Raw genomic sequence first — 27,074 nt, forward strand, 5'->3', positions numbered from 1 at the left:
GTTTCAGACCCCTGATCTAGCAGTTGAAAACTTTGCCCCCTGCTCAATACGGCTAAAGCTAAACGTGAAATATCTTAATTTTTAAATCCTTCTTAGAGTAAAACTGTATAGGTAAAAAATAAAATTGGTCAAAGTAACCAATCAGTTATGGTTTCTTTACCGTTGCAAATAATTATGAGAAGTGTATTTAATCTTATGTCTTTAGTACAGGGGCCATAACAGGGGCCAGGACTATTTCTACAGGGGCATGGGCCCCTGTTGGCCCCTGTCTAGAACCGCCCCTGCTCGTTAGACCTGTCTGAAAATCCTCACAGCACTGTCATCGGTCTGATCCAGGACAATAATGAGAATTCTCACAGGCCGGACGTGGATTGGCTGGTCCATATGTGCGGTCACATGATCACCTGAAAGAACCTTCAGTTCAGCGCTACAGGGTGCTAGTTACAAAACACAGCCAATTCACTGACCGTTTCTTACCCCATGGCTGTCTATCTGACAAACACATAAACATTTAACAGCCTTAATGCACAGCTACCTGGTTGTGTAACAAACTAAGTATATTGTACTTTCACTTCTCCAATTTTTCTTTTATTTGCATATAAAAAAGATACTTTTTATGATATTGTTTGTATGTATACCAGATTTCTGTATGATGTGAGCACTGTAATTCCGTGTTCACATGGCAAGATATTTATGCCAATTTTTGCCCAGATCTTCCCCTTTTTCACACTCAGGATGACCTGATTATAGTGATAGCTCTTAAGATAATCTTATGAGATAATCCTGCCCTGTGTGGTGTGTTAAGACTGATATAGTCTGCTCGGAAGGACGTCTGGACTGCTCCTACCTCAAATTGGGGATATTCAACATGTTGGATTGTGCTGGCCTGCTGTCCTAGCGTGTGCGGTGTTCCCTAAGGACAAACGACCACGCCACCCGTTGTGAGGCGGAGCCAATCAGAAAGCGAGGTGACGGAAACCCAGAGAAAAAACACAACTCACCTTCATATCATAGTGTAGGAAACGCAGAACCCCTGCTTATGCCGTCTCCTCTCCTTTAACCAACAGCTTTTCCTTTTGTCATGTTTTTCTCAGTTCAAATTAGTCCTCAAGCTATCAGCATTGTTCTTCCTTGTCAGCCACGTTTATGTCTTCTGAACTCACGTTTAATCTCAAGAGGTTTTGTGAGATTTCCCATCGGACGTCTGAATGTTTGCGAGGGAAATCCGTTTGTGTGCGGTGTGCCGTGCTTGCCGCTTGGCCGGACACCGCACACCGTATGAGCAAACATGTTAAAGGTACTTTTTTTTTTTTTTATTGTCGTGTGTGGGTTGTCTCAGGTTTTGAAATTGTACAACCTTGCCGTGTAAACCAGAAAGTCAAATTGCTCGAATGTGCACAATTGTATATCAGTATATATGATTCAGGGTCTGGAAAAAAAGAAGTGTGATTGATCCTTCAAAAAGATTTTTCCAGTAATTTTGTACAAATCTTAAATAAAGATTTTTTTTTTTTTATCTACGGTTGTTTGCAGTTTGTTCTTGGTGGCAACAGGGATGCAGGCCAGTTTTACGTATCCTGCTGGTGATGTTGAAATCGATACCTGAGACAGCTTAATAACGTATACAACATCCTGTTTTATGGCGCTCTGTTGTGTGGGCCCGGTGAGTCACACATCTAGGTTTAGGGTTCTACATGGGCTGCTGTTTGGGTTTTAGTTGACACATCTACAACTTTTACTGTTGCATTAAATATCTCCTCAACCTCTGTTTTTTTGTGACTTTTAATGTGCCTTTCTTCACTTGCGTTGTTATAGGATTGCCCAAAGCTAGACTAAAAGAGAATATATATAAGGTAAAGTAGAGCAGGAAGTGTCTCCAAATTAAGTTTCCAACATACTTTTTTTTCCTTGCTCAGTTTTGCAGTTGCTAAGGTCTATGTGGATACTATAGATCGTAATAATGCTAAAGCTCAATGTGAGTTGAGTTAAAGTAACTAGAAGTAAGATATTTACTGTAAAATCAATCTAAATCATTCTCATTTGTCACCTGGGATAGAAGTAAAATCCCCTATAAACAGTCGGTCCTCTCCGTCAACAATGTCTTAGTCAAGTCAAAAAAAAATACAATTATCAGAGGCACACAGAGTGAACGACGTGAATTAGAGATTGAAGCTGTGTGTGTGTGTAGCCGCTAGCCAGCTTAGCAGCCACACAGGAAGGAGCAGGCGGTTTTGGTTTTTCAAATTGGAGTACATTTTAACGTTTCACGATAATTAGGGTAATTTCAAACTTTGATTATGGTTAATAATAGTGCACAAGTATATATATATATATATATATATATATATATATATATATATATATATATATATATATATATATATATATATATATATATATATATATATATAACAAACTTCTGAAGGTGTGGTGCCTTTTATTTTGCCGTGGCAGTGCACCACGATCAATTAATTGTAGTTGAAACCCTGAAAGTGTTTGTCCTTCTGCTTTCAGTTCATAGCAGATATCGACCGCAGAAAGGGAATAGTCTGTCCAGGTTCTGAAAACAAACAACAACAAAATACTTATTCACAGCTAAACAACAAAGTTTTTTTTTTTTTTTTTTTTTTTAAACAAATGATGTCTTATTATTTATTCACTTAAAAAAAATCCTCTCATCTGTTTTTAGTTAATGTTGAGGCAAAACATATTGTTGTGGATGTAATAGTCCATACCATTTTTGCACTGTCAGAATATCAGTTTTTTTCTGTTTAAAATAAAACTAATTTTATTATTTTATACCTTCGAATAAGTAAAAGTGTGTAAACTTTTCTTGGTAATACGGTTATAGCATTGTATTTTTGCTTAAGGTTATCATACCATGGAGTTCTCTTACCAGCCCATTCCTTGAAGAGCAGTAAAAACATGCTTGTGCTGTTTTGTGTGTGAAGTTTTAAGCCTCTTTTGGCTGAGAATTAAACATAATGTTGCCGTGCTATATATCTGATAAGGTGCATAAATATCATGACGGCTGGAGAGTGAGGAGCAGGGATTAACTGAGGGGTCTGGGCCGTGACAGAATGAGGCAAGACGGCGGTGACAGTGAAGTGAATTCACAGCGATGGCTGACCCCTCTCTTTCTGACCTTTTAGTTGGACGAACAGGAAGGACAGATTATTCTTTGTTCTTGTTCTTTTTTTTATTTATTTATTTTTTTATCCAAGTCTTTGGCTTTGATATTAACGCTCCATTGGACCAATTATTCTGAGTCAGAAAGAAAGCTGTTGTCTTGGGGTCATTACCTGAGATGATTCCTTTTAAGAGATGAGTTTGGCTACAGGATGAATCACTGCTTCCTTCCACTCATCCCCCCCCCCCCCCCCCCCCCCCGGTTTTTCCTGCTCTTGCTGTTTTGGTTTGGAGCTAAATAGGTAACAGATGAATCGGCCTGCTTCTGTCAATGTTTAAGCCTCGCTAATGGCTCATGCACTTAGCTGTTGGCTGTGCTGATGGATATGTATATTTTGTTCATTACTCTAATTCATTTGAGCTGAGGTTTAATGTTTTAAAACTTTTTATCCTTGTGTTTTTACGCTCCTCTGTTTTGATGGATTTTTGGACTACAACCTGAAAACGTCTAACTAATGCCTATTACCTCTTTCCATCAGCTTCTTGCCAAACAGTTTGCTAAAAATCCTTTCGAGTAGCCCATCTGATGGATAGATTACAAAGAGCAGCGAATACTCAGATGGTGTGTATTTTTAACACCTTCCTTATTTAAACACGATAAGCACAAGGCAAGATGACATTTACAATAGAAAAAAATATAATAATAATAATTACTTTGAGTCGTGAGTAAACGCAACGCGTCGTGACTTGAACTGGGCAAGCAACACAGTCAGAAATGTTTAGCCTGCTTGTGGCTACGCATTATGTGTGGGCTAATGTTACAGTGGGATAGTGAGACCTGACTTCTAAATCGGCCGTATTTAGCACTGGCCTTGTATGCGATAACCAGACAGCCGAGGCAGAACCCTGGACGCGTTCCCTTTACAAGTGACCAGAGGGCCTGAGATGTTGTGACAAATATGCAACCCACTCTTCTTGTCTCCTGGTAAAGCCTCTGAATCATCGGCAATGATGGGGGGGGGGGGGGTGAGGCCAATGTTTGTCAACTGTTGCGAGAACGAGGATATTTTGTGACTCAGCAGGGTTTAGGGCACCTTGATTTAGACGGTAAAGCAAAACATATAAGCATAGCTGTTGTGAAAAATTAATATTTAGAAACTGCAACCGAGCTTCGCAGTGGTGGGGAAATCCTTACTTTTTTTTTCTCTGCCATCTTGTTGGTGGCAAACATACACTAGTACAACCAAATATTCCTGCTCTGTATTTTCTACCCACCAATCCAGACTTGGGGATGAGTTAACATACCAGACATGTTGAATTAAAGTGTGTAGTGTTATGCCATAAGCTGGTTGAATATGCTTATTATTATTATTAATTATAATTTGGTATTATAATTTAAATAATAAATCATTCAACTCAAATTTCCGCTATAACAAATATAGTTCAAATGGTGGTGATGTTAGCTATAAGCTTGTAAGTATTTATACCACTAATGCATTAGTTAATTTGCTTTAATGAACTCATTTATGCTGGAACAAATGATCAGGTCGGACTGTTAACCGACGAGGTTTATCCAGCAGGCTGTGAGAACCCCAATGTAACTGCAATTAGAGTTTAAATCCTTATTCCTTATCACCATCCAATGATATTGTCTCTGTATTAATATCAGATGTTAACTCCAAAGGAGGTTAGCTCTGATTTCTGAATAACCATGTAACTGTGAATTGGACTGAACACAAAACAATGTCTATTCCGCAGTCGTTGGTTTTATTGAACCAAAAGCAATTCCCTGTTACAGTAATTCTCTGATTCAAACAACTTTGGAATTCTTACTCATTACTAAACTAAAACATGCAAAATATATATGTGGAAATAAAGAACAAAACAAAAATAAACAATGGATTAAAATGAGCGGTTAGCAGATCTAAACTTAACTCAAAGTTGTTTAACACCGCCCTCGAAACACCGGCATTTCACGTATCAGCATTGATAGACAGAACAGCTTCGGGAATCTCACTGGACGCTTTGATGTCTTACACAAAAGCTAGTTCAGCTAAGCTCCCTACAGTCCAGATACACGTGACCCTCCCAAGATGGCTGCTACGATGACGTATGAGGGGAGGTCCTAATGACGTAACTACGCTTACGCTGATGGGATAATGCCTCGCTTCGAGAGCGCGCAGCTAACTGGGAGTTTAAAGCAAAGCCCGCGACTTGAGCTCGGACAAAAGATTAAATTGATAAGAAGACGCGAAAAGAGAGAGGGGGGGAAAGCAGGGAAAAGATGAAAAGAAATGAAGCAGTAACCCACGCCGGGGTTCTTGATGGATCACAAATCAACACAGCAAATCAATTGTAAAATGCATGCACATACAAAGAAAATGTTCAGCAAAATAATTCCAACTTCGTCGTGGAACAAAAGCATTAACCAACACCTACAAAGTTCTAACGCCTGCCCAGGCACTTCTAAACACCCTGTTGGTGAGACAGAAATAAAAGGGGAGACCCTGTTACTTTGAGGTGCCTCGGGGCTGGTCCGGAGCGCTCCGAGTGTGGCTTTCTGGACGCGCCTTGACGAGCGCAGTTGCCCACAGGCTGCAGCGGGACGGGGAAAAAGCTCCTTCGTTTCTTCCACCGGGTTCACAGTCGCTTTGTTGGCCAGACAAAGCGGGGTCCTCTTCGATCACTGGGAAATACGGCGTCTCTCAGTCTTTTGATCAGAGGGAATTTAAAAGTACTTATTTAAGTCGACCTCCTGTTATAAAAAGCAGGGAATAACCGTTGCGTCGAAAAATCTCGGTCCAGCGAGTAATCGAACACGTGGCTTGGGGTCACCCCAACGGAATCAGCTGTGTGTGTGTGTCTTCTCGGGTTGGCTAAAAGCCAGGGAAGAAGAAAGATTGTCGTGTGTGATCGGCTTTTATAGCCATCACCATAGCAACCTTATCTTGATCGGCGGCCATTTTGCCGTGTTGCGTGATGGGAGTTGGTGGCCATTTTGACCACATGAGTTGGTGGCCATTTTGACCACATTGCATCATGGGTAACGCAGTCCGTTACGTCCCGAATTGATGCCCGCTTTTTGTCACGTCTGAACTGGCACAACAGTAGGTTTTAGTCCAGCTTTTCCTATAGTGCCTAGAAGTCCAAATGTCATAGAAGTGGAGACAGAGCTTATGCATGCTGGTCTAGATGTCAAATGCTGGTGAAGATTCTCAGTCATCCAGGTCATGGTCATTCCAAAAAAACTTAAAAAACAAAACAACTGGACCCTTTTAATTTGCATGTTATCTAAGCCATTGTTGGGCAATACTATAAAGCTTGGAACTCCACACTACTCCAGACATTTTGAATTGAGAAAGCTTTCTAGATGGGAAGCGAAACTTCTTCAAACTTCGGAAAAAAATTCCAGTTGTTTTGTTTTTTATACTTTGTTGGAACTAGATGTCAAACAGTGAAATATTCCTTTACCACAGAGCAGAGTAAAATGGCCAGATTTCTGTGGCTTAGCTTATAAAACCCAACTAGTTACATGTTTCGTGCTCGCATGTCCAGAATATTTTTATAAGGTAGAACCGGAGTGGAACACTGCACTGTGCTTTATGTATGATGGTAAAGCAATCAGTGTTTGCTTATTGACTACATAAGGTTTTTGATTGGCGGCAACATTTAAAACAAAGAGGACATTGGTAAAGTGGAAAATAAGAAATAACTTTATTGTCCCTCAATGGGGAAATGTGGGTGTGACAGTGGCAAAAGCACATAGTTACACTAGATTAGTAATGTGAATAACATGCTAATTTCAGGTTAAGCTTTAAAGCAAAAGAGAATGATCATATCAGAAAGGCAAAAAAAAATAATTACAATTACTAATTGAAACCTATGCAATATGTATGATAGTACAAGCAACCCCCAGAGTAGCTAAAACATGTGCAAATGGACATCAACATCTGAGAGATAGTTTCAATGATTCTTGAACCGATCAAAGAGCTGTCAAACCTTTAGCATGTTGTAAACACTTATTGAGTCTGTAGTGATCAGCAGCGATTTAATAACAGCAGCTGGGATGAAGGACCTGCAGAAGCGCTCCTTAGAGCATCTGGGGTGCAGCAGTCTTTCACTGAAAGAGCTCTCCAGCTCAGCAATAGCTCCACGCATGGGGTGGGAGACATCGTCCATCAGTGATGCCGTTTTTCTTTTTGTCTTCCACCACCTGCACTGGGTCCAGGGGGGGCATCCCAGGACAGAGCTGGCCCTGCTAATGAGTTTATCCAGCTGCTTCCTCTCAGCTACAGATAAGCTGCTGCTCCAACAGACCTCACTGTAGAAGATGGCCAATGCCACCACAGAGTCAAGGAAGAGTTATAGGAGTGCACCCTGCACTCCAAAATACCTCATCCTCCTCATCAGATAGTCTGCTGTGACCCTTCCTGTAAAAAGCATTAGTGTTGTGACTCCAGTCTAGTTTATTGTTTAGGTGAATACCCAGGTAGTTATGAGTCTCCACATCATTTCCCTGGATGCTAACCGTACCCATGCTGCGGTTCTGCTGGCACCAGCCTTCAAAGCTCTCTATTCACTCTGAGTCGTGCTCATCTGTGACGAGACCTACTATGGCAGAGTCATCAGAAAACCTTTGAAGGTGGCAACCTGGGGAGCTTATGGAGAAGTCGACAGAGCAGAGGGTGAACAGAACCGGTGACAGTAAACTGCACTGGAAACGGTGCTAAACAACGATAAATAAAATTAAATCACTGTACAAGTGAATTATTCCAACAGATGTTAATTTTACTGGAAAATCGGGGGTCACAGACTTATTAAGTCTTCTCTTAAATTCACATTTATTTGTTTCACAGATTATAACTCACTAGCCTTTTAGCACACTTCCAAACGATACCCCCATATTTCAAGTCCTCTTCTTTTCTACAAGATCCATCCAAAATAAATAATGGCTTTGTACAATGTAATATTTGAAAGGAAAAGTCTCTGATTCCCTTAAGTTATTAGACTCCTGGCTTTACTCAAAGACTTTCAAATGGCTCTCAGCATTTTGAAATCCTGCATGTCCCTGAGCAGACAGAGGCTGAAAGCTCAGAGGCTTTAATACATTCCGCCTTCTGGATGTTTACGAATGTCTTTCTCCCCATTTTAAAAAGGTAGCCACCGGGATGAATTACCTCCATAGGAAACATTGACAGAAGCCTTGTGGTTCCTTTGACTTAATTTTAAACACCTCACTGATACGAACAATAGCCAACTGAATCTTCTTTCCTCAGAAAACCAACTTCTTGGGAGGGTGTGTTCACTAATTGTAAATAAAATTAGATTTTTCTTGTTGTTTATGACCGGGGGGTCACAGATTGGGGCAGTTCAAGTGTAAAATCCAGAGTTTAGTTGATACTTTAACCTTTATGACAGGCCCTATGCTGTGATGTTGTTGTGCTGTTGCGCTAATGAATATATTATCTTTGCTTTGTCATAATTCTAAAAAGAAAAACCAAACAGTTAGATCGACCGCTAGAGATTTTTCTGCCATATTTTCTACCTGCTGAGCTCTTATGCAACACTTCCATGGGAACCTGCGCGGTTAAGGATCATTAAATTGCTTTGAATCATCGCTGCACACGTAGGTATATGCCATCAGCTGCAGGGAGATTGCGTTGGTCCCCGGCTAGTTCCGACCCTGGCAGGATTTTCCCTGTGTCATTTGGCTCTCGTTTCCTGTCCACCCAGCTGCTATGTCGCATCAACGCGCAGTAAACAATTAGGAGGAACAAATAGTGAGAAACCCGAACTCTGAGTCACCGGTGGCTGAGAAACGTCAGCGCGAACAGTCATGAGCAGAGAGCAGGCCCGTCCTCTGGGGTAATAAAACACAGCAGTGGCCACCTGGGTGACAGTGTGTGCTAACGGATCTTCGCAGTCTTTGCATAAAACTTTTATATTTGGATGCAAATCTTTGCAGCGGGGGAGATGAGTGCTTAGCGTTTGGACACCATGATCATCTTTTTGCTATTCCAGTTTTTAAAAAAGCTAAAAACAAACTTTTTGTGAAGGTGTTTGAGGTCCAAATCTCATTGTTTAGCCATCTTTGTAAAAGAGTAACCTTTGCAAGATGGGCCTGTTTTGGGTCGAGGTTAAGTAATCATGCAGTTGGTCTCCCTGTGGCAGCAACACTTTGTGTGCATATAGGTTTGGCTGCTACTTATGCAATTTTGTCTAAGCTCGAAAGAGGTTGTAAACGTTTAGTTTGCGACTGCAAAGTGTGCTTATCAGAAGAGGAACTGACCTTATCTACAAAGATATAAATCTTTTGCTGACCTCCTTTTTCTGTGCTGAATACGTTACAGGTAACGCCTCTTAAACGGCTGAAGTTTCTTGACGACATCTGTTGCATTTCATGAGATTTTGTTTTTTTCCAACATCCTCCCCATTCATGCATTCAAGCATATGCTCCTAACTTTTTTTTTTATGTTTATTGCATCACAGTACATGTTGTTCATATAATTCATCCTTATAATGGAGGGACTTTTTGGTTTGATGCATTTAAAGAGTGGGGGGGGGGGTCAGATATATCAGTACTTGACCAGGCAATCATCAGTCAGAGCCCATGAGCAGAAAATTTGCCGATTCCAATCTCCGGCCAATTGATTGGTGCATCTCTATTTATCTAAAGATTTCTAGCTAGACAGACAAGAAAAAACTTGATATATCAGGTGGTTGTTTTGGTCCATATAAGAGTTGATTGGTATTGATTAAAAATTCAAGAGAATTGTAGAAGTGATGTAGATACCATTTGGCAACACATTTTTGAATCAGCTTTAATTTTGATTCAGAATCCTAATGATAAAACCAAAAGCTTTACTTGATGAAGGGGAAATCAGCCTTTCACAGCACATGGCCAATGTTAATAGGCACGACCTAATATGACATTGTCATGGTATAATAACTTCTACTAAACATGATATCATTGTATGTAATTATTAATGATTTATTTCAGTGAAATTATTTAACGCTTAGAAATATGTATAAATAATATATATAATTATGGTATATTATGCATAATTTAGTGGTTATATCTGAAAAGGGGTGAAAAGTATTTAATCATACACTCTTCCTATAGTCCTTAACACCAACAGTCTTCCTGATTCCTACCATATAATAGTTTTACAGCTGAAAAACTGCTATTATTAAGGTTCAGAATATTATCTGTGCATTTTATTAATCCTCTGGATTTTGACACATACATTTAAGCATACATTTTGAAACGGTGCTCGCTGAATTTAGAGGTGGCGTTCGAGAGCGCTTTCAGCCAAGCAAGTGACACTTTCTGCCCTTGTGCTCTTTCTAGAGCAGCACAGACCAACGAGCTGATCTTAGCTCGTTAATTATTCAGGCTACCTGGGCAGGCTACCAGCCAGCAAAAAACGACTTTCAACCATAGGAGCAGTATGAAAAGAATCGTTAGTTGTTCTGAAACTTTAAGTAAAACCTTAATTTGGCTCTTTATCATTAACCAGCCCGTGACTGTTCTCCAACAAGGTTAATATTAAAGCTGTTATCCGGTCCAGGTGTTCAAATTATGGGTGATGCATTTAAATTCATGCTAATCAGAATATTATGATCCAAAACAGCTTGCGGGGTTGTTACAACGTTCAGGCTCGTCCCCTGGAAGCTATGGTGGACTTGACGCCTGTAACTTACCTCTGAGGAGGAAATAGAAACCACATATACCTGATACAGGTATTACTTTGAATGCTAGTGTGTTGAAATGTCTTTCGTCCTGTTTTTCCTTTTATTTATTTTGGAAAACAACCACCCTCTAGTTAGAGCAGCAGCTAATACCTTTCCATAACAACTACTGAGTTCATTTCAAGTGTGACTGAGTGCTCATTGAACGTTGTACAATTACAGTGAAAGGTAAAGTGGCTTGAGAGTATTGGCGGGGGTTGGACTTGGGTAAAAAAACACCCACATTTAAATAGTTTATCTAGCCATTAAAAAGTGTGTAAGGAACCAAAACAGACGGGGGTCGTTTCCAGAAAAGGGATTCCAGTGTCAGGTCGATTGCAGTCTCTAATATTAAGCTATTTTTTTGTATTTGACTATCAATAAACAGTCTATTTTTTATTTTTTAAAACTTACTCTGGTGGTCCAAAGTAAAGAGCCTCTTGTTTGTGGCTACTAGCCAGACCTCTCGTCAGAGCCGTGATTAAAAATCCACAGCCAGCGTAGCGTGTCGGTCAGAACTAAGCGAAAATAATTTAAAAAAATCAAAGGACATGATGTTACTGTTAATTATTTCTCTTACATAAAACTTTAAAGTTACTGGTGAGTGATGTATAAAATAAAATGTGGGTAGGCCGAAGATGAAAATTGTACTTGCAACGATAACGGTTGCAACAGACAGCATGCCACTTTTGATTTGCATAAAAAAAAAAGGGAAATCCAAAAGTATTTTGTTTAATACAGCATCAATATATTTTAAATGTAAAGAACTTAAACTGATATGAACTGATAAGTTTCACTTTAATTTTAATCTGTATAAATGAATGAAGTGTTTACGGTCCTGCAGCTCTCATAGAGGTGAATAAGTCTTACATAATGTATCGACTACTCTCAGGATGGAAAGACCATTTCACCCAGCATAACAAAAAGTGTTTCTCAACAGGATTACCAACTGCATTCAAACTTTTTTTTTTTTTTCTTGGATTCACAACTTGAATTGAAATGATTAGAAGCTAACATACGGTAAAAAAAAATTAAAAAATACTGACTTATTTTAGGTTAATTAAATCTTTCAGCTGCCATTGTGGTGGGTCACATTTTATTGGTTAGTTGCAATGCTTACTGTTGCCACAGAAGAAATTATATTTATGTTGTTTATTTATTTATCTAATATATACTTGAAAAAAAAAATTGTGTTCCACCGTTTACGAACATTAACACCCCCAGAGGCATTGATCGGGAATAGAGCCGAGAGGCCCGTGGTAACTCTGGAAGAGCTGCGGACACCCACAGCCCAGGTGGTAGGATCTGTTGAAACGGACAAATACTGGTAATGCATGCCTAGGAGGCAATAAAAGCAAATGTCACACTTTTCAGATCTCTATACGCTAAACAAAAAGTGTAATTTTCCTTCCCCCCTCTCAAAACGAGACCCTACTTTATGTTTCCTCATCAGTTTCGAAACCAATAAAATAGATTGAAGTTTGGCTGTTATGTAGCAAACTGCGGAAACGTCTGAGGCCATTTGGCACAAGGCAATAAAACTAGTTAATTCTGAGATTATTTAGCAAATTAGATTGCTAATGCATTGAGCGCTGTTTAAAGTCATGTGAATGAGCCTGCCGCGTAAACTGCTAACATTCCTCTTTCATAATTAATCCGACTATATTTCCCTGGTGTCGTCCTTCCTCTTAAGCTTTACTGCTTACCCGTTTCTGCTTCTGGCTCTCCTCCTCTATAATTGCTCCAATCAATGTTATTTGCTGTCCCAGGAGTAAAAACGAGCAGGTTTTCGTTCTGCGTGACACTTGTTTGGTGCGCCTTTCACCCGGCAGTACCAGGGATCCCGGGGTACACGGCAAACTTGACAAATGCGGATCAGGCGGATCAAGGCTGTCGAGAGATGCCATCCCCTTCAGCCTAAATGAGAGCAGATGTTGCCGAGGAACTAAACGCGTTCGAGCTGCGCGTGTCGCAACCGTGCAAATAACTGTTGCTTTGACCGAGAACGTGCTGCTTTGTGATCCCCAAAGACGTCGCTGGGGGTGGGGGGGGGGGGGGGGGGGGGACTCGAGGCTGCAGCTGTCACAAGCGCCGGAGTTCTGCGGCCGAACTCTCTCCGCCTCGCCTCGGCATCGATCGAGAGTATTAGGAGGATATAAGCATGCCGCTCTGTGAATGAGAGAGGGAGAGAGGGCGTACAAGCCAGGGGGAGTGTGAGGGGGAGGGAAAGAAGAGAGAGAGAGAGAGAGAGAGACTGTAGCGTAGTCATGTATGTCAGCCTCAGAAGCTGCGTGGGTCGCGCAGCTCCCTCACACAATTGTTGTTGTTGTTGTGAAAAAGCCAGAACAAAGGACTCCCCCCCACGCTACGGACCCCCTTATACCTTTACCGGCTCAGCAGTGCTATGATCACACCCTGATGGAATGCTATTGAAATGAGCCGCGCTAAGGAGCACGGCTGGCATTAGCTGAGCTGGCACGCAGTCTGTGAAAAGAGGCAAAGAAGGAAACAGAACAGCAAACTGAGGCGTCATCTTAAAAAAAAGAGAGAAAAAATAGTGTTTCTCATTTTTGCTCCTCTCCTCCCGGACTTATCGTACCTCCTCTTCCTCTGCTGAAGAGTGGCCAGCAGTGATAAGGTTTTCCAGTCCGTTGTGTGTGTGTGTGTGTGTGTGTGTGTGTGTGTGTGCGTGTGGGGGTTTGGTAAAGACGTCGCTGTGGATTGTTGAAAGGGTTGCTGTGGATACTTCCAGCAGGGAGGCTGCTGCAGCGCGTGCCCCGGCTGGAGCAGACGCAGCTGAAATCAGGCTGAGCAAACCATGAGTTTCACGCTACGCTTTGCATAAAGGCGGCATCCAGCGCAGGAAACCAAGCCTCCAGATCTCTTTTTCTTTTTTTTTTTTTTTTTCCTCCAGTCTCTTCCTGGACTCGATGCAGGAGTGGATGAAAGGGAAGATTGCGAAAAAGAAAAAAAAATGAGTTTGGCCAGATTTGTTGATGCTGCAGGTCATGTGATCCCTTATGAGGACTGGGCGAAGTTGTGGAGGGTCTGGTAGACCCCGAAGCATCTTTTCCTGTCTTTGGACGGCGTGAATAGTAATGCTTGAATGAGGGAAAGCAATGCGGGGAACAGTAAGTGGCAGCAATTTTTTTCTTCTTCTAAACAATCTCATTCTGTATTATTTTTCATTAATTTTAACACCAATTTCCAATGGGAAAAAGCGGGTTGGTCATCTTTTTATTTGCTCAGAGCAAACAGCGTGCGCGCGCACACATATTCCTGAATGAAGTGCTCAGACTTTGATTGAATTAGACTTCCTCACCCCTCCCACCGTCCCCACCATCACACTACACTGCTGACGCTGCTTTGTGTGGGTTCGCATGACCGTATGAGACTCGGCGCGGGGCAGTCATAAGGCTGTGTGCCGTTCTCCCTGAGCACATGAATGGGAGCCGTGTCAGAGATGGAGGTGCTGATGATTTCAGTGTTTGAAGACAGCCAGAGACAAAGCCCTGTGCCAGAGGAGTGTAGGTTCTATGACGGCGACTTCCACAAGAGTGAGGTACCGGCGAGCGCCCACACACAGCGCCAGGCAACAAAAACCTTATGCGTTTTAAAGGATTTTACATGGAAAAGCTAACTGAAGGATTCCTGTTAAGGATCTTTTTATTTTTTTAATTAATCAGTCCTGATGACATGTGATAAAATCACTGCAGCTTAATATTTGTTTACATGTTCAGAAATACTATATTTGCATCCAAAGTTGAATTGAACAAACTGTATGGTCTCTTTATAAAATAATTTCTTGTTTACAGTGAATGTGTTTTTTTTTTTTTTTTGTGATGTGTCTTTCTTTTTTTTTTTATCTGTTAACAAGCTATCAGAGATGTGGCAATCAAGCTTTTTCTCAGCCAGTGCCAATTTCAGGTTTTCTCTGAGGTTAGACCTTTCAAGTTTGTTTTTGGACTAATTAAGATTTCTTTTCTATGAGTAATAGCAGAAAAGATGAAGAAAACTATTTTGCAAGTGTCTGATGGAGGAGGTGGTTTTTGAATCCAACAGAATATTAACAAATTACAACATTATCGTGTATCAGTGTCCCTAACCTTCATCGGAAGTTCATTCAGATGTTCAAATTCTGTCTTAAGACTAGGTTGCTTTTTTGAAAAAAAGCTTTTGTTTGTTTATTTATAAAAAAAAAAAAAATTAAATCAGTGCATTAGACCAAAAGCTGCCTTGGCAAGCGGAATGTGTTTTACTCAGGGACTTCAGCGTTCGCATGTATAAGTAACTAATTGCCGTTTTTTTGAATGTCTTAAAACTAAGAACGTCCATCATTTTCAGTCTATAAACAGCTCAATCAGCAGCATCTATTTTGATGGCAATTTTTAAGTTTTTACATTTAATAAACAACAGATGCATATATGCAAAAAATATTAGTTAGATTCAGATGCAGCAATTTTCAGGGATGGAGACTGACTTGAGGAAAAGAAAAACATAGTTTAAAAGAACGGTTTTGAAAAACTGATTATTAAGGTATCAAACTTTTAGTCATTCCCATCATTGGCCATGCATCATATTATTGACGATATATGAAGTTATGTGTGACCAATTGGGTAAAAACGTTTGTAATTGAAGACGTACAGTCCTATTAATTTATTAATAATTATTAAAGATGCATCTATAACGCTTTACTTACCTTTTTATTTAAAGGACCATAAATCATAACATATGAAGTTGTGATACAGGAGCTTTGAAATAGTAGTTCAGTAGTTTCCAGTCCTCATTACTAAACAGCCCAGTTATTTTTTTACTAAACTCCAGAGTAGTTCAAGCTGTTAACGCAGCAGTACAAGCTGTTGGTCGATGCAGTTGGAAACCAAACATGGTGGGACTTCTGAGATGTGATGCTTTTTATGATTGGGAAAAAAAAAATCTAACTTTTCAGTATTTGGCTTATCGCTCCAGATCTGAGCCGATCCAGGAAGAATTGGCAGATTTATTTGGAAATTTGTGCTTTTCAAATTGTTAACTTGCTTCAATCCTGTTTTGAAAAACTCTAAATATATGATGCATTTCTTTCCACCTCTTTCTGTCCCAATATATAAACTGCAATGTCTGGTTCTCCGCAGGTAATCCTGGTGCAGGTAAACCCAGGTGAGGCCTTCACTATTCGACGAGAGGATGGTCAGTATCAGTGTATCACAGGTAAGAAAGCCTTTCTGTTTTGAAATGACTGTTTTGGAGACTTCTAGTTAGTAATGTTAAGTATTACAGTATAAATGTGGGCCATTTATCGCACAAGTGTAACTAAACTAAAATGGCGAGAAAATTGGAATTAACAAGCACAATTAGTTCACAGGTGCCTGGTAAAGATTGACTTAGAAATAAATTGAATGTCTGGGTGAAATTTATTGGTTAATTCCTCAGTGCAATTTCAAAATGTCGATGATGAGTCATGTACTTTACCCGGTAACAGGGAAGAGGATGCTAAATACAACAGTGGTGTAGCGCTGTAGGCATCAAGCTAATGTTCAGTGGAATAAATTACTTAATGTATATCTTTTTTTATTTATTTTTATGTTTCTCTTATGAAAACAATCATTGCAGGGCAGCTTTGTCAGGCATGTGTACCCTGACGCCTAAATGGTGTATTTGCAATGTGTATATATATATATATATAATACACACACACAAACAAGTAGTTGCAATGAATTACCCAGGGAATCTCAAGATCTGTACTGAGGTTTCTACGATTTTTCTGTCAATGGCTTAGTGTGAATTACTTAAAATCTGCAATATGTTTGTCCTTCATTCATCTAGAGATTCATCAAATTTCCTATTGAATAAAATGCCCACCAATAGGCTTGAACCAGCAGTAAGATTCTAACAGCAATAACCTTGAGTAAAAAGTATTTACGCAAACATTTTAAAGAAGGACTGAAACAGAAAAACATTGAGTAATGCTGTCGCCAAAATGATATATTGATTATTGGATAGTTTATTCGGGTAAACTTTAGATTTTATGTATTTATGTGATGCGCACCTGCTAACGTAGTTGTGTTTCTAAGTAAAATTAGTTTGTGTGCACAATACATTATGTTTTTGTAGTTTTTCTCTCTTTAAAGTGACACAAATCTAACAAACTTGTTAATCAGTTGGGCGACTTGCTCCAGCAGTCTCCTCACAAAGACTATCTTTGTTTTTGATGATCAGAAATATTTCCAAACAGCTGAGATTCAGCCAACTGTTCGGCAGTGTGAAACAACAGGTAGGGGAAAATTAGTGCTTGGTTTCATTGTGCTCTATAATACCCCCACATGACATCTCATGAACATCAGTTTAAAACACAGTGGAAACTATTTGAAATCTTGCCTTTTGAAAATCTTCGTATACCTTGATACTGGTAACTAGGCCATTTCTGCTCACCATTGGGGCCTCATATTGAGCTGTTTGGATGGTCCCATACTGCCCGATTTGCTCATACCTAATTCAGATAATAGTGAAGAGATGCTAAAGCTAATGGGGAGTGATTGGAACATAATACGAAAAAAGCAGTATGAGCTTCTAACTGAAATATCCGATGCAGTATTCAACAATAATGCTGAACTCTGATGTTTTCTTAATATTTTGCAACCATACTCAGCAGCTGCTTATTTAGAGCCTCCAATTCTCAATTCTGCCTTTAATAATAATAAAAAGCTTTTATATTGTTCTTTGTGTTTATCCTTATGAGAAGTGATAATTCTGCTCTGCTTATCATGAAAGCTAGAATGATGGTGCAGAGCAGACTGCATTACATGGCTAATTGATCCGAATAATCTCCTCCCACCCCCCCCCCACCCCCCCCCGGAGCGAGCAAATTAATGGCAAAGAAAAGTGTTATTGGATAAAAGTCTTAATAATCAACAGGTGTTCCTGATACGTTGACTTGTTTGTGTTGGGGAAAAACAATGCATCCTTGGTAAATTGTCAAAAGTTAATCTGATTAGGTAGATAGATTTTTACTCAACCTTTTAATGTACAACAATCAGTATGTTCTGAAGTAATTGCATTTGGACATTGCGTGTCTTTAAAAAAAAGTGTTGTCGAGGATGCAATACGATTTTTTTATTATTTTTTTTTATTTTTTTGCTGAAATTAAAATGAGCAGCAATAAAGTCTCACAGCTCTGAGCCTGCACACTGTGATAATTGCATCTTATGATATGAGCCATTAGAGAAAATGGTGCATCTTTGAAAAATATTATCTTGCTCATTTTAATGGAATTAGATGTTCTTTTTAAATACTGAGTTAATCATGCATAACACATTAACATTTTTGGTGATTTACATTAAAAAGTCTTTTCACAAGCCAACATGTGTGTTAAGAAGTGCTTTGCTTAGGGTTACAAATATTTTCTTTTAGCACTCACTGTTAAAAGCTTCCCTTCTCCAAAGCTTACAATCTAACTTAAGATGGTTTTCCTTCTATTCAGTTTCGTGTTCCTGTGTGATTTAAAATTAAGCCTAAATTGTTTTAATAGTCTGTGTATCCTAGATTGACACAAACGGAATCTGTTGATATAAAAACTTAATACAATATTTCTTGTCTGAATGAGAATTGGTCTCTGTCTCAATCGGCACCTTAAACGCAAAAATATATCATGTTGAAGAGTGCTGCCACTGAGCAGGTTAGTGGTGGACTTCACCAATGGTTAATCAGAAGTGGCATCATCCACCCCAGTGCCAGGCTGGTGGGTAAACTGCAGTAAGATCCAACAAAGATCTTACCAGGAGGAAAAGGTAGAACAATCTCTCGAGGGTCTTCTTTGGATGGGAGGTCAGTGCTATCAGCCTGTAACTGCTGAGGTCTTGTGGATGTGCGTGGTCTTCAGCACTGGTACCACACAGGGGGACTTCCTCAGCAGAGGTACTTTCTCTAGCTTCAGGTTCATGTTGAATATGTATCCCATGATGCCAGACAGTTGATTTTTGCAGCACCTCAGGAGTCTGGGGCTTATGCCATCCAGACGTCCAGCCTCTCACACCTTGATCTTCTGCAGTTTGTTCCCTGCCTGGAGGGTTGCAAGGGATAGTAGGCAGGGCCTAAGATTTATTGCTTTTGATTCCTGCAAATAAATTCTTACAATGCGCAGCATTCTCACCAACAATTGCAGCGATGTGCAAAACGTATACCTTTGCATCAGTGCCATAAACTGCAACAAAGAACATTTCTGCTGCACACTTTGCACACACTGCCTTTTTTTAAACCCCCTAAGACCCGATTATTGTAGTCTGATCAAGTTCAGGCATCAAAAATCCTATGTTTAGTTTCTCATCAAACAATTTTTCTTTCTCTTGACAGATGTGTCAATGAGGTTGACAATTGATCAAACATATGTTGGAAGAGAAACTAATCTTTTTCAGCCTGTTTTCAAGTGTCTTAAAGCTTTTGTTTAGACTAAAGTTCCCGGGTCTTAAGAGGTTAAGGTATGAGCTCCCTCTGCTCTCCCAGTGTCTCTCTGGCCATCTGCTGGTGAAGATTCTCAGTCATCCACGTAATGAGCAACCTTTGTCTTTCCACAGCCTAATTCAAGTTCAATGATCACTTTTACAGACAGAAGCATGGTTGTGCTAGGGGATCTCCAGTGTCACCAATTGGGGCCAATCTTTACATGGAAGAAATAGAAAAGAGCGCCTTGGACTCTTTCAGAGGAGCACCACCAAGCCATTGGTTCAGATATGTGGATGATACGTGGGTCAAAATTCAGGCAAAAGAAGTAGAAGCTTTCACCAGACATATCAACTAAGTGGATAATAACATCAAGTTTACCAGAGAGGATGCCTATGACAACTTTTTGGACTACTTGGTGAGCATGGAAAGAGACAAAAGCCTCAACATTAAAGTCTACATGAAACCTTCTCACACAGACCGTCTTCTTTTTATTTCTCACCATCCACTGGGAACCAAGCTTTTTGTCATCAGAACCTTACACAATCAAGCCAAACATGTCCCCACTAGGACAGAAGGAAACAACGTGGAACAGGAACACGTCAAAGATGCCCTCCAAACCTGTGGATACCCTAACTGAGCTTTTGTCAAATCAGAGAAAAGGAAATCCAAAAGACACACCACAGAACAGGCAGAAAACAAGCGTAGAAACATTGTCATCCCATATGTTGTTGAAGTCTCTGAAAAACTCTAGAGGATTTTCTCTAAACACAAGATCCCAGTACATTTAAACCCAATAGGACCCTCAGACAGAGGCTGATCCATCCTAAGGACAAAACCCTAAAACCTAGGATGAGCAGAGTGGTGTATGTGGCTCAATACAGCGAGGAAAGTTCTGATCTTTATATTGGAGAAACCAAACCTCTCCACAGACGCATAAGTGGAAGAGACTTTTGAAGAGACGAGCTGGATAAGTCCACAGCAATGCCAATGGTTTAAAGTGCCAAAGAATAAAAATAATAGTCACTCCTGGCCCTGCAGAAGTAAAATTCCTTAGCTCTCTTGAACACAAAAAGTTTTTCACTGCCTCACTCTTTCAAAACCGTCCGTCCGTCGTCTTCCGCTTATCCGGGGTCGGGTCGCGGGGGTAGCAGCTTCAGTAGGGAGGCCCAGACGTCCCTCTCCCCAGCCACTTGGGCCAGCTCCTCAGGAGGAATCCCAAGGCGTTCCCAGGCCAGCCGGGAGACATAGTCCCTCCAGCGTGTCCTGGGTCTTCCCCTGGGTCTCCTCCCGGTGGGACGTGCCCGGAACACCTCTCCAGGGAGGCGTCCAGGAGGCATCCTGACCAGATGCCCGAGCCACCTCAACTGGCTCCTCTCGACGTGGAGGAGCAGCGGCTCTACTCTGAGTCCTCCCCGGATGACTGAGCTCCTCACCCTATCTCTAAGGGAGAGCCCAGACACACTACGGAGAAAACTCATTTCAGCCGCTTGTATCCGGGATCTCGTTCTTTCGGTCACGACCCAAAGCTCGTGACCATAGATGAGGGTAGGAACGTAGATCGACCGGTAAATCGAGAGCTTCGCCTTTTGGCTCAGCTCTCTCTTCACCACAACGGATCGGTACAGCGCCCGCTTCACAGCAGACGCTGCACCAATCCGCCTGTCGATCTCCCGCTCCATCTTCCCCTCATTCGTGAACAAGACCCCAAGATACTTGAACTCCTCCACTAGGGGCAGGACATCCTCCCCAACCCGGAGAAGGCACTCTACCCTTTTCCGGTTCAAGACCATGGTCTCGGATTTGGAGGCACTGATCTTCATCCCGGCCGCTTCGCACTCGGCTGCGAACCGCTCCAGTGAGAGCTGTAGATCACGCCCTGATGAAGCCAATAGGACCACGTCATCCGCGAATAGCAGAGACGCAATCCTAAGGCCACCAAAGCGGATCCCCTCAACACCTTGGCTGCGCCTAGAAATTCTGTCCATAAAAGTTATGAACAGAATCGGTGACAAAGGGCAGCCTTGGCGGAGTCCAACTCTCACCGGAAACGAGTCCGACTTACTGCCGGCAATGCGGACCAGACTCTGACACCGGTCGTACAGAGACCTGACAGCCCTTATTAAAGGGTCCGGTACTCCATACTCCCGGAGTACCCCCCACAGGATCCCCCGGGGGACACGGTCGAATGCCTTCTCCAGATCCACAAAGCACATGTAGACTGGTTGGGCAAACTCCCATGCCCCCTCAAGAATCCTGCTGAGGGTGTAGAGCTGGTCCAGTGTTCCACGGCCAGGACGAAAACCACACATCTTTCAAAACCTACTGATGATATTCTACAACAACTGGTCCTCCATGTTCTTCCTGTAGAGGTGTTTTTTTCCATCCCTGATTTACCTTCTCAGTTCTTTCTGCACAGCTGGTTCTCTCCGTACAAGTGGACAGGCTGAAGGTGAACCAGGTTGTGATCTGAGCTCCCAGTTTAGGGAGAGGTGATGAGCTGTATGCATTCTTGGTGTTGGCATGCAATATGTCCAGCATTTTATTATCTCTGGTGTGGCAGGTAAAATACTGAGTTAGGGTTGCGAGAGTGGCGGACAGTCAGGCATGATTAAAACCTCAAGAGGCCCCAGTGATGCTTTGTTTGGAGTCTGTCCACAACAGTGTGGAGGAAGTTGCATACTTCTGCCACATTGGTAGACAAGGGACTATAGACCGTTATTGCAGTAGCATCTGTAAACTGCTGCGGTAGATAGCTGTTGCAATAAGACCATGTTCAATGTCCTTATTGCAGATTATCTCTTTGTTAGATAAATGTCCAGAGTTGGCCCATCTCTTATTCACAAATGCAGACTGACCCACATTGGTTCTGTTGGCCTGGAGAAATTGAAAACGATTCCTGTTTGTGTGTGTCTGGAATTACCGTGGTTAGCCACATCTCAGTCAGCATGACCAGACTGCTCACTCAATAAGCCTGTTGATGCCAGGTTAGGGCCACAAATTCATCCACTTTGTTGGGAAGGGACCTCACATTTCCTAAGATGATGAACACGATGACGGGTCTGTTTCTTCTCCTCCGGTTGCAATGTTTAATGCTGAGTCACTTTCCGCGTTCAGCTTTTGGATAATATTGGGTCGTTCTGTGTGAGGCAGTACCGCGGAGCTACCAAGAGCTAACAGATGATCTTCTGTGTAAACATTTGAAGCATGGCCTCACATGAGATCACTGAATACAAAAAAAGAATAAAATAAAGTTCTCCCCAACGGTTACAAGAAAGGTGGAAAAACACAAAACACATTTAAAAATGTGTGTTTTAATTTTGACACTGAAACTGTTTATGATTCTTATTTTAAAGCAAAAGAGGGAGTGATTCTTGATTTGCCCTGTTTTGCTAACCAAGTTAAATGATGAACACCGCTTGTCAACTCTTGTGAACACAAGTGATTGAAACTGAATCTGTTGTTAATGGAAAAAGGCAGAAATACTAATGTGATCAAGACATGTTTCATTGTTCATCTATTTGCATGGTTGATCTTTTAGAAGTAAAATCTTACAAACATTCAATTGCTTTTCTAAAGCTGGAAGGTTAAACTCTGCTAACATATCAAGTACAGCCAGAAAAGCGTTGTTTGGAGGAACTTTCTGTATAAGGCAGACAAACAAGAAAAACAAAACAAAATGCTCAACAATGCTACGTGCTAAACTAATGCTACAAGCTAGCACCATGACACTGATTTTTGTGAAGAACATAAAAAGTTTGTTAATGCTCCTATGTGTGTAAGAGTGAAGTAGTAAACCTTTTTGAATATTGGCCTCATAAACATGGACTGCTCAATGATGTTATGTCGGCTTTGTTCTACTGTGGTTCGAATCCACGAAGGAAAACTTTAATCATCAGTAAGGCAATGAAACAAATGGAGTATAAAAAAAAAAACAAAAAAAAACTTAAATTTTATTTATATAGCGCCAATTCACAACACACGTCATCTAACGGCACGTTACAAAGTCAAATTCAATCAAATCACACAGATTGGTCAAAAAGTTTCCTATGTAAGGAAACCCAGCATATTGCATCAAGTCTCTCCAAGCAGCATTCACTCCTCCTGAAGAAGCGTAGAGCCACAGTGGACAGTCGTCTGCATTGTCAATGGCTTTGCAGCAATCTCTCATACTGAGCATGCATGAAGCGACCGTGGAGAGGAAAATTCCCCTTTTAACAGGGAAGAAAACCTCCAGCACAACCAGACTTGGTGTGAACGGTCATCTGCCTCGACCCACTGGGGGTTAGAGAAGACAGAAGACATTGATCCTAGAATCCTTTCTGTGTTATATGGTAAGGGCAGATGATAAAATAATATATTTCTAGCAGTATCGAAAATAGTATTGAGTATATTTCTTAGTATTTGTATCAAGTTTGACATTTTAGTATTGTGACTACCCTAGTTGTGGCAGCTGTTCAGTTTTCCAACAGATAAAATTAACATTGTCTATCATAATCTATCGGAAGAAAAGACATATGGCATAATTACAGTATTTAAGAAAGAAGCTGGAGCAGAAGTGTTTGAGTTAGATGCGTTGCACATTTATCCTGATGGGAGTTGTTTACTTGTCCGCAGTTGTTAGAGATTGAGCTTGCTTTGTGACAGCAACAATGAAGAAATGCCGTTGACGGCATGAACACAAGACAGCTGGATCAGTAGTAGGAGGTGGCATTGTGGGGCTATAATTGTAAAATATTACCATACACCGTTTGCCTGTGGAAAAGCTTTAATCTCAAAACACAAAATCTATTGTCCTGTATTGATGTTTCTTCATACCCATATCTAATGTTTTTCTCCCTTTTTTTTTTAAGATTGAGAATTTGATTTCCTTTTATTACAATGAATGAGATAAAAAGATGAACATTACTAAGTCAATAATTTGACATCCAGTGAGACCCAAAGGAAGCAGACTTTTTTTCCCCCCGTGTTTGTAAGCCTAGCATTTACCATCTGCAGATGTATTTTTTTTTTAATGGCATCATTCAGTTTATATCAATAGCAATAAAACAACAGGCCTCAGGTGCCCAGGCCTGGACGACAAAGCCACAAAAAGAGAGATAGGCGATGATGTACCGCCAGGACTTCATCATACAGCCTTTTCCCATCAGGGCACTCTTTTTGCCAGTTTTTATCTGACTCGACTCCCTCACCAGCCCTCCATTATCAGCTGAGTAAAACTTCCTAATAGAGAGCTGGAATACATAGTTTTTCCATCAGAGGAGAAACCTGGAACTAAGAGATGCCACATAGATCAGTGTGACTGCTACTAACTGGCCTGTCACAGGGTGCACTCATCTCTCTGTGACGCGAATAGAGGGATGACTCACCGCTTGCAGTGCAAGGAGGGAGGAAGAAGAGCGTGTGTGTGTGTGTGTGCGCGAGTGTGAGTGCAGGCTAGCATGAATGTGCATCTGTGGTTTGTTTGGTTTGTTGTGTGAACACAACAGGCTTATCTCTGTGCACTTTGGTAACTGTTGTGCATGTATTTGTTATGCATGAATACATGCACATATCTTCAACACCCAAGTGTTTAACACTTTGGTAAAGATTGGTCCGCATTGTAGAGGTACATATTTAGAATGATCCTCTCTTTGCACGTGTTTTTCATGATTCGTTCCATCCCAGCCTCGATTTTTGTATTCAGTCTTGTATTTTTAGCAGCTGGCGGTGCGTAATTGCTACGTGATAGGGCATGACAGCCTGTTTAATCGGAACAATCTTGTAAATAGGCAGTTTATAGAGGGCATTTGCTTTTCTTGGTATCTGCCTTGAAGGTGGAACCTTTTAGCGAAAGGAAACTAATTAGAGTAGCCAAAGAGCATCCTTCTGCTCTGTTTTTTTTTTTTTTTTTCCACCTTACCTTAAGGGGAGCTTTGTATGTGTGGGGACATGCCCTTCTAACTTGAATCAAACGGCTCCCCCTGTCTTTGCTTGGCGTTTTCAGAATCTGCCCTAAGATTTCAGATCCGAAGGCTGTATCATTGTAATCTGTTGCCACCTGATAAGCTTAAAGCTGGTGATTCACCATCACTTTTGATGATTCATTCTCTGGGTGAGGGCATAAGGCACTTTCTCGCTCCACTGGGATATTATTTCATTTTTCTTTTCCCCGAAATATGCCAAAAAAATGTAGTCTTTATGTTGACTGGACTGGAAGCTGTTTGGTTAGGAACTTCGTATCGAATACACTCTGGCTCATTGTGTAACTATATTGATGCTGGTGTTTTGTATTTTTCTTCTTCTTCCTAACAGGCTCTTTTGTCTTGTTTATTTCCTTTGGTCTCATGGTTACAATGTCTTGCAAAAGCATTGAGCCTTTTACATTGTGTGACGTTACAACCACAAATGACAATGGTAGTGGTGCATAATTGTAAAGTGGAAGGAAAACTATGGAAATGTTCCAGTGGTATGAATAACTTTTGCAAGGCACAATGTTATAGATATCATTTTAGTCTTGGCAGTGCTGTTATTATCTGTCTCTTGTTTTTAACTATTGAGAGATGTTTGCCTACTCTGGATTAAAAATCAGAGCATCCCGGGTGTAGACGTTAAAGATCTTCTGCTCATAAGCCTGGGTTTTCTTTTACGCAAACAATAGCATTTTAGTGAAATTGTGAGGAAATGAACAAAGATACAAATATCCTTGAAGAGGAATGATTCAAAGAGAGAAATTCAAATAGCCCTACTGTTCTCATCTCTGAACAGCTAATAGATTACTGACTGAGCGAAATGGGTGTGAAATGTCTGTTTCAAGAAAGTGCCGAAATGAATGGACGCCTGCCTTGCTCTCGGGTCTAAAATGAGAAAAGTATGAGAGCCAGTATGTTCCAAGGTTATTTGACTATTGAACTAGCGGTTCTAGTGTGCTTAAGACTTTTTAAACGTAGGTTGTGAAGGCAGTTTGGAAAGTATTCCTCCTCAATTCTCTATAGGCAAGATTAAAGCTTTGGGCAAAATCTAATGGGTCTTGCTTTGCAATCGCTGGTATGGCAGAAAGGTCTCATTTCTTTAATTTTCACTTTCTCTCTGACCTTTCGATAAATAATTACTTTTTAAAAACTAGACATACTGAGCACCTGTTAAATTCCAAAGAAAATAATCTTGCCAGTTTTTGAAGGCGGTGGTGAAGTTGGCAATGGATAAAAGGGGGGGGGGGGGGGGGAGATATTTGAAGCATTTTTGTGATTCATTGCCGTTTATCTTGTACCTGATTCCAGAGTTGACGGCGATCGCTCTCGTCACTGCTTGTTTGGAACAGAAGCTCTGCAAAGCGTTCAGAGCTCCCAGAAGTGGCTTGTTCAAACTTTGCAAAAAAAAAAAAAAAAAATGCTGCCAGACTACTTTGACCGTGACAATATGATTTGCTGGGAAGGCTTTAAAGAAAAAAGGGACAAAACCATAGCAACAGTATCTACTCCAGGTTCTTTTTCTGCTTTTCTTTTGTACCTCTTTCTTTTTATTATATTCAAAATCTTCCAAAAATATTTAAATCAACATCACGAGACCATTACAAGACAGTTGACTTTACCATGTGTCATGTTAAGAGTGGATATCCCCCTTATTTGGGATTTCACTTAGATTTGGTTCACAAGTTATTGACTATGTTGCACACTGTGACATTGTTTACTGACCCACATCACTCTCACAAACCAAATATCACACATGGCTCTCATAATGGGAACCCAAACAGCAGACACTTTTTTTTCCGTATTCCTCACCCCCTCTGCCAAGCTCCAAAG

General features: G+C 40.8%; 1 protein-coding gene across 5 annotated transcripts in view; it reads left to right on the forward strand.

Moving 5' to 3' along the window:
* Positions 1-27,074, forward strand: part of fndc3a (fibronectin type III domain containing 3A) — a 78,766-nt gene that overhangs the window by 14,652 nt on the left and 37,040 nt on the right. For 3 of the 5 annotated variants that reach the window (XM_036149485.1, XM_012875220.3, XM_036149486.1), the window contains one exon: positions 15,993-16,068. In XM_036149485.1, coding sequence (XP_036005378.1) covers positions 15,993-16,068 — 76 coding nt within the window. Of the gene's footprint in view, positions 1-13,521; positions 13,992-14,290; positions 14,423-15,992; positions 16,069-27,074 lie in introns of those variants that run through there. The other 2 variants (XM_036149487.1, XM_036149488.1) reach the window with 2 other exon arrangements.

Source organism: Fundulus heteroclitus, chromosome 18 (genome assembly GCF_011125445.2).
Source record: "Fundulus heteroclitus isolate FHET01 chromosome 18, MU-UCD_Fhet_4.1, whole genome shotgun sequence".
NCBI classification, from domain to species: domain Eukaryota; kingdom Metazoa; phylum Chordata; class Actinopteri; order Cyprinodontiformes; family Fundulidae; genus Fundulus; species Fundulus heteroclitus.